The 14,279-nt window shown below is 42.9% G+C and overlaps 1 protein-coding gene across 1 annotated transcript in view; it reads right to left on the bottom strand.

Annotated features, from left to right (window-relative positions):
* Positions 1-754: 754 nt before the first annotated feature.
* LOC115132154 (kelch domain-containing protein 8B) overlaps positions 755-14,279 on the bottom strand; it is a 123,525-nt gene continuing 110,000 nt past the window's right edge. Inside the window, exon 4 of the mRNA XM_065020701.1 lies at positions 755-3,796. Within this exon, the coding sequence (XP_064876773.1) occupies positions 3,600-3,796 (197 nt within the window). The 3' untranslated portion in view covers positions 755-3,599. The remainder of the gene's footprint in view (positions 3,797-14,279) is intronic.

The raw sequence follows: 14,279 nt of genomic DNA, 5'->3' as shown, positions 1-14,279 counted from the left end.
GTCCTGTCTCCCTGTAGCGCTGTCTTAGGTGTCTCACAGTAGGGACATTGCAATTTATTGCCCCGGCCACATCTGCAGTCTTCATGCCTCCTTGCAGCATTCCTAAGGCACGTTCACACAGATGAGCAGGGACCCTGGGCATCTTTCTTTTGGTGTTTTTCAGTAGAAAGGCCAGTAGAAAGGCCTCTTTAGTGTCCTAGGTTTTCAATTTTCATAACTGTGACCTTAATTGCCTACCGTCTGTAAGATGTTAGTGTCTTAACGACTGTTCCATAGGTGCATGTTCATTAATTGTTTATGCTTCATTGAACAAGCATGGGAAACAGTGTGTAAACCCTTTACAATGAAAATCTGAAGTTATTCTGATTTTTACAAATTATCTTTGAAAGACAGGGTCCTGAAAAACGGACATTTCTTTTTTTGCTGAGTTTATGTATATAATGGAGTTTGATCAAATGTTTTATATAATCCTTTTTACATGAGTACTGACAAGTGACTAAATAATTCCAGCTGCATCAGAAACCAATAAATTGTTGACTTCTGGATCAATTCATTATGATATTCATTACATGTATTTGGAAGTAACTAGCTATAATCTCACTGCTAAAACAAATTATGCAGGGAGTTGCTGCATCATTTCAACTATCATTTGTTTAGAATTAAACATGTTTTAATAAAACAATAGAATAGTCTGTCAATGTGGCAAATAAGTAGACATGGCTTTAATTCCAGACAAAGTTTAATTGCTCTGGAGACCAAGGTGAGTTTACACAGCAGTATGCAGGAACAGTTATGGCAATGTACTGTATGACATTTATACAGTAGACGAAAAATATACTACTAACACCTATAATAAATACTACAGTTCTACAATGGGAATACTTGCATATGGCCTGTTTGGGAGGTGCAGTGAGGTGTTCACTTTGATACAAGGGGAGATTGTTGTTATGGACCTTACAAATAAGTTGCTGACTCAAGAGGAGAGTGTATCTAACATACTGTCCGCTGTGTGAGGGATAAATTGCTAATATGGCTCCAACAACACATGCAGGCAAGGGGATTCAGTGCCCTCTGCCTAGCTTCTCCCATGTAGAACAAACTCCCAGAATAATCTGTAGGCCACCAAGAGGTATTGTCTGTAAGAGAATGACAAAAACGCTATTAGACTTTCATGGGCAATTGTTGTGTACTGTCTGTATTCCTACTGAAGCAGCACGATGCAGAATATTTCCCATCTCACAGGCGCACATTAGCTAGCTAGCTACTGAGGCTAGCTAGGCTAACTAGCGAACGTTAGCTATGTAGCTAGCTACATTAGGCTACAGTACATTTTGGGTATAGCAAACAGAGCGAGTTAGCTTAACTTGGCTTGTGGTATTAGCAAGCCCTGTTATGGCCGAATCGATCACAAAACTATACTGTGCGGGACAACGATCACAAAATTATACTGTACTGAAAAATACTGCCTCATGTGAAAAGAGAACTTAGCTAGCTACCAACAGCAAAATAACTTACTTGTTTGTCATTTGCCCTCCTGGTCCAGCTGGTCTAGGCTGCCTCTGCCAGTTGATCTTGAAGTTTCTGAAGAACGTCTCAGACACACCAAAATCCATGTGAGTCGAACCTTCAATGGTCTGTCACATACACATGATCCATGGACTCTGCAGTGACCTCCTCCAGCAAGAGAATTTGTTGCAGCACAGACGTTCCTCTTCTGCTGGCATGGCTGGACAGCACCCGCATAGGTGCCACCAGTCGGAGTCTGACCGTGGCTCCCCATCGTTGCTTGCTGGTCTCGCAATTCTTGTTCTCGCTGTCTCAACTCGACTTCAGTGTATTCCGGCTCAAATGAATAGGGCAGTATGTCCCTGTGTTAGTATGTAAAAGAACGTCAAAAAACTTGTGTCGTCAAGCTCTTCTTGGAAAGTGGAATTTTCAGAAGCAGCCATTGTAATTATTTAGCCATCTTGGATAGACAGTGCATGGTAACATAGCTCCCATTAACGTGTAGAAACTAGTACCGGTGCCATTTTGAAAAGCAAAGTAGGGCTCCTGTCAGGCTGTAGTCTTTACAAAGCCAGGGAAAATTAGTCATCCTAGGTATCCTGCAATGTCGTGGCAGATAGGAACATTGTTGAGACCAGTCCAATGGCTCTATTGAACAAGGCCAACCATATCTACTCGCTGCTAGCATGTATGTGTAATTAGCAAAACACAAAGGCCACAATAATTGCTACAAAACATGACTCCGTTCATTTTTAGATCAGACAGTAGGCTCAATCAAACAATAATGTCATTGGTTGAACTCTCCCGGCGTAAAAATAAAACAAAATACTGCTATGGTGCATAATTATGTCTGAAACAGCTCATCACTCATAATTATGTCTGAAACACCTCTCATCACTCATAATTATGTCTGAAACACCTCATCACTCATAATTATGTCTGAAACACCTCTCATCACTCATAATTGTCTGAAACACCTCTCATCACTCATAATTGTCTGAAACACCTCTCATCACTCATAATTGTGTCTGAAACACCTCATCACTCATAATTATGTCTGAAACACCTCATCACTCATAATTATGTCTGAAACAACTCATCACTCATAATTATGTCTGAAACAACTCATCACTCATAATTATGTCTGAAACAACTCACTCATAATTATGTCTGAAACACCTCATCAATCATAATTATGTCTGAAACACCTCATCACTCATAATTATGTCTGAAACACCGCTCATCACTCATAATTATGCAGGGGAGTTTTTCCAGTTCCCAAATATTGTCTAGCGGTGAAGTTTCCATTTACGATTTTCTATTTAAAAACACACTTCCCAATTTCCCTCTCTTTCGCTCTCTCTTTAAGCCGCCACCGAAGGATTATCTGAAATAAACACACTTTCTGAGCATGCACTTTGTCCTGCCTTCAGTTCCTTTGCCTTTCATCTGTCGTTCATTGCAAAGCTCGAGGTAAAATATATACGTATATTTTTCTCTTAAAAAGGGAAATGTTGCTTAGTGCCAAAGCACTCTTGTCTCTGGATGCTACAGTGCAGGGATTGACCTGGCCATTCTAGAGGTGGTATTCATGGTGTGTGGGATTTGAACATCATGTGTATAGCTGTGCTATATTCACACACACCTGGCTGTGAAGGTACCAAAACACAGACAAATACCCCAATGTTATATCCTAAACTCTCTACTTTAAGGTGATAGAAAAGTGTTTTAACAAGCCAATGCAGCCTGACTGTTGTAGTGAAACGGATATGGCCCGTAGTTCCTTTAGTTTCCAGAAAAGTACCCTGCTTTTTTCCAGAAAAATGCTGTACTGTTCAAAGGCGTCTTTTGTGTAGTGTGTGTATGCGTCTGTGGTGTTGTTTTTTGCTTATTTATTTGACTCCTCTTATGCCTCTAAGATGTAGAAAAGTATTTGTTTCTCCATTGAAAGAAACAGGTGTCAGGGTTACTGTCCTTGATCCTGCCCACCAACTGCAAGGTTCAAAGGCAAAAACAAAGTCTGTATGAGTGTCCATCACCTGCACACATTGAATTTGCTTGCATTGAGTCCTTCGTCTGTCTCTTTGTGCGTGTCACACAGTCTCTCTGAGACAAAGAGCCTCCACGGCGTTGCTGGGTCCCTGGGCCACGCCCCCGATGAGAAACAGCATGTTGGGGGTCTGCAGGGGTGAACAGGAGCATCGGGGACTGGGCATGGGGGCAGCGTACTCCCAACTCCGCTTCACAGGATTGTAGCTCTCAACCGACGATAGGGGCGACGGCTGGTTACCTGGACACACACACACACACACCGATGAGATCATGAACACCAATTTACAAATGGTTTGCCCCCTAAAATAAAGGACACAGATGGATCTTCCCTAAAAGAACAGCTATTCCCTTCTTAACATGAAAATGTGACCGTCAATATTTTACAGTTGAGCTAACATTATAGAGAGAGCAGTAGAACACAGGATTGAAGCTTCACAAATGGCTCTGTGTTAGTCAGTGCCTGGCGTAAGAGGAGCACAAAAGCATGTCTGGTGTGTATCCCCCTCACAGCCACATCATTAGTGTGCCTCCAAGCTACTCAATCACTCTGACCTGTCTGGGGCCAGGACTGCTGCACCCCCCCCCATCCCAAATGTCACATTGACACGCACACACCACAGGAGACAGGCAGACCTGTTCATCACTCTCTCTCTCACACACACACACCAGAGAAGGAGCTATAGGAGCACCGTTTCATTGTAATGGCTGGAATGGGATACATGGAAGGAAGTCTAACATGTAGAACTTGGTCCTCTGACATACACACATGATCAAACTAACACAACTATACTACCTACTGTTGAACAATGTGAAACACACTCAACCTATTTCACTCTGTCACACATGAGCACACACACAAACACACTTCCGGGATTACACACAAAAACTAAAAAAAGAGAAATAGGCAGGTAAGTGCTATTCTAAATAAAGGTATTTTTAATTCCACCCTCCAGTAAGGTTATATACTCAATGATAAGACAGAAATTGATGATAAGACAAACGTGTCTAAGACTAGGGCCCTGGGGGATAGCTGTGTTGTCGTCTTGAACTGGGGGGGTCCGTCTGTCTAGTTTAGCAATGGGATCTGCCTCAGTCTCTGAGCCACAGGTGGAATTATGCAGCATGTTGCATCCATCCAGATGGCTGGGGGAGTAGACTGTAAAAAAACATGCACTAGGAGAGATTGGAAGAAGCAAATTAAAACTTGAACTAAAAAAAAGCAAAGCACATACAGTGCCTAGTGAAAGTCTACACACTCCTTGAACAGTTGTCACATTTCGATGCCTTAAAAAGTAATCTAAAATGGGATTACATTAGAATTTCCCCCAACAGATCTATACAGCCTTCTCCACTATGAAAGTGAAAGAAAAAGTACATAACATTTTCTAAATGAATAAAGAATTAAAAACAATATGTCTTCACACCCCAAGAGTTAATATTTAGTGGAAGCACCTTTGGCAGCAATTACAGCTGTAAATACTTGTGACTCTTAGAGCAACATATCGCCATTGTTTTTGTCAAAATTGCTCATGCTCAGTAAATTTGGTTGGGAAGTATTGATGGACAACAATATTCAAACATAATTTGCTCTCACACACGCACATACACCCACTCACATACAATCACAATCCGTTTATCATAACCAAGATGGCGTAGCAGTCGAACTTTTTGTCGTGTCGTGTCCCTTGTATATATCGTTTTTTTTATATTTTAAATTTTTCTTCGCATATCTTTTAAAACATTTTGTTAAACCTCAACTTCTAAATACTCTCCTGCAACCCGCCTCACCCAATGTAGCTATTTTCTTCTAAAGTACTTATCTACTTTGGATCCGGAACCCCTCAACTGAAGCTAGCCAGCTAACTACCAGCTAGCTACCAGCTATCAGTCAGCAAACCATTGCTAGCGGTCTTCAGCTAACCGGTCATCAGCTAACCTTTAGCTCGGAAAGCTCTCGCCAGTTCGAACAACGCGACTCTAACCAGAGCATAACGGACCTATTATTTTTTTATGCACGGATTCCCACCGGATTCCCACCGCAAACGGAACATTTTCAGCTGGATTCTTCACAACTAGCTATCTAGCTAACCGCTACCTTGTTTAGCCCTGGCCTACTAACTGTTAGCTTGTTAGCACAGGCCTGCTAACCGTCTGAATCACCGCGTCCCAAACACTCACTGGACCCATATTTACATTCTCTTTTCGATTTTTAATTTGTTTATACCTTCCGGTAACCTGCCTCACCCAATGTGATACGGAATCGCCATTATTTTTAATTTTTAGAACACACTCAAGAACCTCCAGAAGCTAACCAGTTAACTAGCTACAAGCTATTTAGTCATTGTTAGCCACTGCTAACTGTTTTTTAACCTGGATAACACTCGCCAGTCCAGCTTCCCTGCCCCATCCATCGCTGCCCCCCTGGACACTGATCACTTGGCTACATAGCTGATGCATGCTAGACTGTCCATTAATCACGGTACTCCATTCTGCTTGTTTATGTTTTATCTGTCGGCCCCAGCCGCACTCAGGCTCTGTGTGTAGTTAATCCGACCCCCCTTGCCTAGCCTACGCCATTTTACCTGCTGTTGTTGTGCTAGCTGATTAGCGGTTGTTGTCTCACCTACTGTTTTAGCTACTGTTTTAGCTAGCTCTCCCAATTCAACACCTGTGATTACTGTATGTCTCTCTCAAATGTCAATATGCCTTGTATACTGTTGTTCAGGTTAGTTATCATTGTTTTAGTTTACAATGGAGCCCCTAGTTCCACTCTCCATACCCCTGATACCTCCTTTGTCCCACCTCCCACACATGCGGTGACCTCACCCATTACAACCAGCATGTCCAGAGATACAACCTCTCTCATCATCACCCAGTGCCTGGGCTTACCTCCACTGTACCCGCACCCCATCATACCCCTGTCTGCGCATTATGCCCTGAATATATTTTACCATGCCCAGAAATCTGCTCCTTTCATTCGCTGTCCCCAACGCTCTAGGCGACCAGTTTTGATAGCCTTTAGCCGCACCCTCATACTACTCCTCCTCTGTTCTGCGGGTGATGTGGAGGTAAACCCAGGCCCTGCATGTCCCCAGGCACCCTCATATGTTGACTTCTGTGATCGAAAAAGCCTTGGTTTCATGCATGTCAACATCAGAAGCCTCCTCCCTAAGTTTGTTTTACTCACTGCTTTAGCACACTCTGCTAACCCTGATGTCCTTGCCGTGTCTGAATCCTGGCTCAGGAAGGCCACCAAAAATTCTGAGATTTCCATACCCAACTATAACATCTTCCGTCAAGATAGAACTGCCAAAGGGGGAGGAGTTGCAGTCTACTGCAGAGAGAGCCTGCAAAGTAATGTCATACTTTCCAGGTCCATACAAAAACAGTTCGAACTACTAATCTTGAAAATTACTCTCTCCAGAAATAAGTCTCACCGCCTGCTACCGACCCCCCTCAGCACCCAGCTGTGCCCTGGACACCATTTGTGAATTGATTGCCCCCCATCTAGTTTCAGAGTTTGTTCTGTTAGGTGACCTAAACTGGGATATGCTTAACACCCCGGCAGTCCTACAATCTAAGCTAGATGCACTCAATCTCACACAAATCATCAAGGAACCCACCAGGTACAACCCTAAATCTGTAAACAAGGGCACCCTCATAGACGTCATCCTGACCAACTGGCCCTCCAAATACACCTCCGCTGTCTTCAACCAGGATCTCAGCGATCACTGCCTCATTGCCTGTATCCGCTACGGAGCCGCAGTCAAACAACCACCCCTCATCACTGTCAAACGCTCCCTAAAACACTTCTGTGAGCAGGCCTTTCTAATCGACCTGGCCCGGGTATCCTGGAAGGACATTGACCTCATCCCGTCAGTTGAGGATGCCTGGTCATTCTTTAAAAGTAACTTCCTCACCATTTTAGATAAGCATGCTCCGTTCAAAAAATGCAGAACTAAGAACAGATATAGCCCTTGGTTCACTCCAGACCTGACTGCCCTCGACCAGCACAAAAACATCCTGTGGCGGACTGCAATAGCATCGAACAGTCCCCGTGATATGCAACTGTTCAGGGAAGTCAGGAACCAATACACGCAGTCAGTCAGGAAAGCTAAGGCCAGCTTCTTCAGGCAGAAGTTTGCATCCTGTAGCGCCAACTCCAAAAAGTTCTGGGACACTGAAGTCCATGGAGAACAAGAGCACCTCCTCCCAGCTGCTCACTGCACTGAGGCTAGGAAACACGGTCACCACCGATAAATCCATGATTATCGAAAACTTCAACAAGCATTTTTCAACGGCTGGCCATGCCTTCCGCCTGGCTACTCCAACCTCGGCCAACAGTTCCGCCCCCCCGCAGCTACTCGCCCAAGCCTCTCCAGGTTCTCCTTTACCCAAATCCAGATAGCAGATGTTCTGAAAGAGCTGCAAAACCTGGACCCGTACAAATCAGCTGGGCTTGACAATCTGGACCCTCTATTTCTGAAACTATCCGCCGCCATTGTCGCAACCCCTATTACCAGCCTGTTCAACCTCTCTTTCATATCGTCTGAGATCCCCAAGGACTGGAAAGCTGCCGCAGTCATCCCCCTCTTCAAAGGGGGAGACACCCTGGACCCAAACTGTTACAGACCTATATCCATCCTGCCCTGCCTATCTAAGGTCTTCGAAAGCCAAGTCAACAAACAGGTCACTGACCATCTCGAATCCCACCGTACCTTCCCCGCTGTGCAATCTGGTTTCCGAGCCGGTCATGGGTGCACCTCAGCCACGCTCAAGGTACTAAACGATATCATAACCGCCATCGATAAAAGACAGTACTGTGCAGCCGTCTTCATCGACCTTGCCAAGGCTTTCGACTCGGTAAATCACCATATTCTTATCGGCAGACTCAGCAGCCTCGGTTTTTCGGATGACTGCCTTGCCTGGTTCACCAATTACTTTGCAGACAGAGTCCAGTGTGTCAAATCGGAGGGCATGCTGTCCGGTCCTCTGGAAGTCTCTGTGGGGGTGCCACAGGGTTCAATCCTCGGGCCGACTCCTTTTTCTGTATATATCAATGATGTTGCTCTTGCTGCGGGCGATTCCCTGATCCACCTCTACGCAGACGACACCATTCTATATACTTCCGGCCCGTCCTTGGACACTGTGCTATCTAACCTCCAAACGAGCTTCAATGCCATACAACACTCCTTCCGTGGCCTCCAACTGCTCTTAAACGCTAGTAAAACCAAATGCATGCTTTTCAACCGTTCGCTGCCTGCACCCGCACGCCTAACCAGCATCACCACCCTGGATGGTTCCAACCTTGAATATGTGGACACCTATAAGTACCTAGGTGTCTGGCTAGACTGTAAACTCTCCTTCCAGACTCATATCAAACATCTCCAATCGAAAATCAAATCAAGAGTCTGCTTTCTATTCCGCAACAAAGCCTCCTTCACTCACACCACCAAACTTACCCTAGTAAAACTGACTATCCTACCGATCCTCGACTTCGGCGATGTCATCTACAAAATTGCTTCCAACACTCTACTCAGCAAACTGGATGCAGTTTATCACAGTGCCATCCGTTTTGTCACTAAAGCACCTTATACCACCCACCACTGCGACTTGTACGCTCTAGTCGGCTGGCCCTCGCTACATATTCGTCGCCAGACCCACTGGCTCCAGGTCATCTACAAGTCCATGCTAGGTAAAGCTCCGCTTTATCTCAGTTCACTGGTCACGATGGCAACACCCATCCGTAGCACGCGCTCCAGCAGGTGTATCTCACTGATCATCCCTAAAGCCAACACCTCATTTGGCCGCCTTTCGTTCCAGTTCTCTGCTGCCTGTGACTGGAACGAATTGCAAAAATCGCTGAAGTTGGAGACTTTTGTCTCCCTCACCAACTTCAAACATCTGCTATCTGAGCAGCTAACCGATCACTGCAGCTGTACATAGTCTATCGGCAAATAGCCCACCCATTTTTACCTACCTCATCCCCATACTGTTTTTATTTATTTACTTTTCTGCTCTTTTGCACACCAATATCTCTACCTGTACATGACCATCTGATCATTTATCACTCCAGTGTTAATCTGCAAAATTGTAATTATTCGCCTACCTCATGCCTTTTGCACACAATGTATATAGATTCCCCTTTTTTTCTTCCTATTGTGTTATTGACTTGTTAATTGTTTACTCCATGTGTAACTCTGTGTTGTCTGCTCACACTGCTATGCTTTATCTTGGCCAGGTCGCAGTTGCAAATGAGAACTTGTTCTCAACTAGCCTACCTGGTTAAATAAAGGTGAAATAAATCAAAATAAAAAAAATATATCCTGATGCCTAGTCACCTTACATATCTACCTCTATCACTCCAGTATCCCTGCACATGGTAAATATGGTATTGGAACTGACCCTGTATATAGATAGTATGCTTAATTACTTCATATTCTATTCAACACAACAATGGGCCTCAGGACCTCAGAATGATCTGTTACTGATCGAACGTTACAGCTGGTTTAGTAACCGCATCAACAACATTTTCTGTAACCTTTTAAAAACAACTGCCATTTTGACCACTATCCCCAACAAGTCAGACAAACTTAGAGCATATGAAATCTTCCTCTAATTTTCAAATCTGAAAACAGAACAGGAATAGCTTCTACCAATCAAGAGGTAGAGCTGTTTTAGTAACCCATCAACTGCTTTCATTAACCTTTTCACCATGTGTGTTCCGCCTCCTAATTAATTCACATAGAAGTAGACGATTTCACTGTTGAGAACAACTTGAGGCTTGATTGAACCAGACAAGCACCTCTCCAGTGTTTCCCCAGATCAAGTATGCAGACATTTGCGCAGTCTAGCACGAACTGAGGCACATTTTCTGGCTGGCGCTCGCATTGCCTTCATTGTTGTTTCCCTTACAAATAATAACAACGTTGGACATGTGCATTCCAATCAGTCCCTTATTTTCTGTAAACCGTGTGGTCGTTTCTACTGTAGCATATCGTATGTATGTATGTATGGAGCATTGTGTATTCACTGTTTTATTCACGTTTTCAAGTTCTGGTGACAAATCATGCATTCTAATTCTTGCATAGATTGTAATGATGTGTAATGATGTTTTTTTTAAGGTTGTACTGATTATGATGAGCTAATGCTAAGCCATCTGCCAGCTATGTGTGGCACCATGTTGCTGACATTATACAATGCATTTTGGGTGTCATGTAAACATCTGTCAGACCAAAGATGTTATAACTTAATTAAGTGAATGACGTTTCACTCATCTTTCGAGTAAACTTCCGGAAGTGAATGATCGTAGACGACACACCCCTTTCAACATGCATACCGCAAACAGAACAAACATATCTTTGGTTGACGCGAAAAAAGAAAGAAAATAGTGGCGTGCACAAATTACCCATAGTCTGATTAATTTTGATTTTTAGAAAGTGCTTTACTCAATTATTTTGATAAATGGTGAGCTCGCCTGTGATGTGATGAATTGTAAATAGTCATTTCTATTAGCTAATTCATATTGTGGTTTCTGTCAGCCAAGAGTTAGCTAAGGACAAATGTAGCCTACATTTTCCGGTTTGGATGATTGTGTTATGTTGTCTCTACTTCTAAGAATGTCTGAAAACTGCATCCCAAAATACACTGGTCACATTCAGGACATAACTTTGGAAGGACTGTGTTTGTGCAAAATGTTTCTGTGAAAAAAGCAGTGGTCATCTCAAATGCTGACTGTTGCGTCAATTGAAACTGGACATTCTAAATAAGCGTTCTAATCACACCAGTTTGCGCGTACGCTGCAGGGGCCACTGTAGAATAATCACACCCGTTTGTTGGTACGTGTCAAAGGGTTAAATAAGTCTTGTCAGAAGCTAGCAGATTCATTACTTACCAACAACAGCAAATTCCAATAAAACTACATCATGTTTTGAAGTTCACTTTCCTTGCTTTGTTTAACAACACTGTTGTGATTTGACTTTAACATTAATCTGAAGACTGTTATTTCTCTAATTAACTATGTTTAATTGTGACACAATTATATTAATAATGTAACAATTAACTAATTAGGATCTGGGGCACCACTAGAGCGGTTCTTTAAAGAGTTACCATCTCCCGAATTAAACTCCAAGGGTGGGTTGCACCAAGATGAATGAACTCTTAACCTCTTGAACCTCTGGGGGCAGTATTTCATTTTTGGATGAAAAACGTTCCCGTTTTAAACAAGATATTTTGTCACGAAAAAATGCTCGACTATGCATATAATTGACAGCTTTGGAAAGAAAACACTGACGTTTCCAAAACTGCAAACATATTGTCTGTGAGTGCCACAGAACTAATGCTACAGGCGAAACCAAGATGAAATTTCATACAGGAAGTGAGCCAGATTTTTGAGGCGCTGTGTTCCAATGTCTCCTTATATGGCTGTGAATGCGCAAGGAATGAGCCTACACTTTCTGTCATTTCCCCAAGGTGTTTGCAGCATTGTGACATATTTGTAGGCATATCATTGGAAAATTGACCATAAGAGACTACATTTACCAGGTGTCCGCTCGGTGTCCTCCGTCAAAACTATTGCGTAATCTCCAGGTGCGTGCATTTTTCCATTTTGAACAGAGGAGAAACCAAACTGCCACGAGTGACTGGTCATCGAATAGATATGTGAAAAACACTTTGGGGATGGATTCTAAACAACGTTTGCCATGTTTCTGTCGATATTATGGAGTTAATTTGGAAAAAAGTTTGCGTTGTAATGACTGAATTTTCGTTTTTTTTCTTAGCCAAACGTGATGAACAAAACGGAGCGATACACAAATAATATTTTGGGAAAAACTGAACATTTGCTATCTAACTGAGAGTCTCCTCATTGAAAACATCTGAAGTTCTTCAAAGGTAAATGATTTTATTTGAATGCTTTTCTTGTTTTTGTGAAAATGTTGCATGCTGAATGCTAAGGTTAAATGCTATGCTAGCTATCAATACTCTTACACAAATGCTTGTGTAGCTATGGTTGAAAAGCATTTTTTGAAAATCTGAGATGACAGTGTCAAGGCTAAGCTTGTGAGCCAATATATTTATTTCATGTCATTTTCGATTTTCATGAATAGTTAATGTTGAAGAATCAGTACATAAGGTTCAAGCCTACAGAGGAAACAGCAGCTGGATTTTACAGGAGAGCTAGATTCCCATGTGTACTAGGGGCAATAGACTATGCACACATTCCTAATCCCAACCCTGGAATGGAGAACTATTCCATAATCGGAAAGGTTACCGCTCCATCAACGTGCAGGCTGTCTGTGATGACAAAGGTCAGCTCACCAACATCGTAGCTAGATGGCCAGGATCCACCCATGACAGCAGAATCTTTTGGACAATAGTCGTCTGTGTGCAATGCTGGAACAAGGGGCCTAGTAGGTGACAAATATCAATTGTCTTGGTGACAATGGATATGCCTGTAGTGGGTACCTTATGACCCCCCTTTTAAACCCACAGACACAGAAGAGAGAGCATACAACACCTCTCATATCCTGGCAAGAGGTCTCAGAGAGAGTTTTTGGAGTGTGAAAAAAATAATGATACCCTTACCTAAAAGAGGGGCTCTGCACGAAGATGGACACTACACTGACAATCATTATTGCAGTGCCGATTCTGTGTAACTTTGGCAGTAGACAAGGAGACAAGCTACCTGAGGAGGCTGAGGAGGACCTACCTGAGGAGAATGTAGAAGATGGCCAGGTGCAACATGCTGAGGGAAGAACCATCCGAGCATTCTGTACTAACAATAGCAATCAATCACCCAAGTTAACTTGCTAGCTACTTCCAAACACAAATGAGAGAACAGCTGAACATTACTCGCCCTAGCAAAGCTGGTTAGGTTTTCTTACCCAGAGCGTTGGTTTCTGCAACCGTGCTGTCAGATTGTCTGTTTGTAAATTCAGAGCATTTTGCTCTCAGAGCACACACTCGGCGATGTGCGCTCACAACGTTAGCTAGGTAGACAATAAACCATAATCCCAACTCATGATGTTACTACCCTGCATGAATCTGCTATCCAACCAGCTATCCAACTAGGTTCAATGTTAGCTAGCTAACATTAGGCTATAGCTAGCCAAGAAAATGGCTCTGAGATACAAATAATAAGATCAAACATGTAACATTAGCTAACGAGCCAGCCAGTTAACGTTAGCTAGCTAGCTAACAGTACACTTTAACTTGAAAGGAAAAGACTGAATTTCAAAATTAAAAACGTGTAATATCTGAAAATGTAGCTTGCTAGACTATCTTACCCATATACATCATGGATGGATGCGTCTCCTATCGGATGCCATGGTTGCCCTTAGTTTGAAGATGTAATCCGGAGACAGGTGTTTTTTCCATCTCCTTAGCTACCACACTCGAATTCCACTGATTTCAAAACTCATTCCTCCAGAAAGTGGAGCGCAACACTTATGCTGTTTTACTACACGATACATTAAAAAAGCTGTGTTAGACAGGATTACCTACACATACTGACCAGCTCAAATAGACAGAAGCGTGCTATATGGCAGACCAATCCAAACTCTTCTCTCAGTATGTCCAGGCCACTCATTATCTCAGCCAATCATGGCTAATGGGAAGGTTGCTGGCTTTAACTGTGGCTAAACCAACTAGGCTTGTAATTTAACAATGTTATTTGTATTTACAGATGGCATAACAGTTCGTTATTAAGGCACATGGCAAAA

Source organism: Oncorhynchus nerka, linkage group LG7, assembly GCF_034236695.1.
Source record: "Oncorhynchus nerka isolate Pitt River linkage group LG7, Oner_Uvic_2.0, whole genome shotgun sequence".
Classification (NCBI taxonomy): Eukaryota; Metazoa; Chordata; class Actinopteri; order Salmoniformes; family Salmonidae; genus Oncorhynchus; species Oncorhynchus nerka.
The sequence above is the reverse complement of the archived record's forward strand: the minus strand, read 5'-3'. Positions and strand labels throughout refer to the sequence as shown.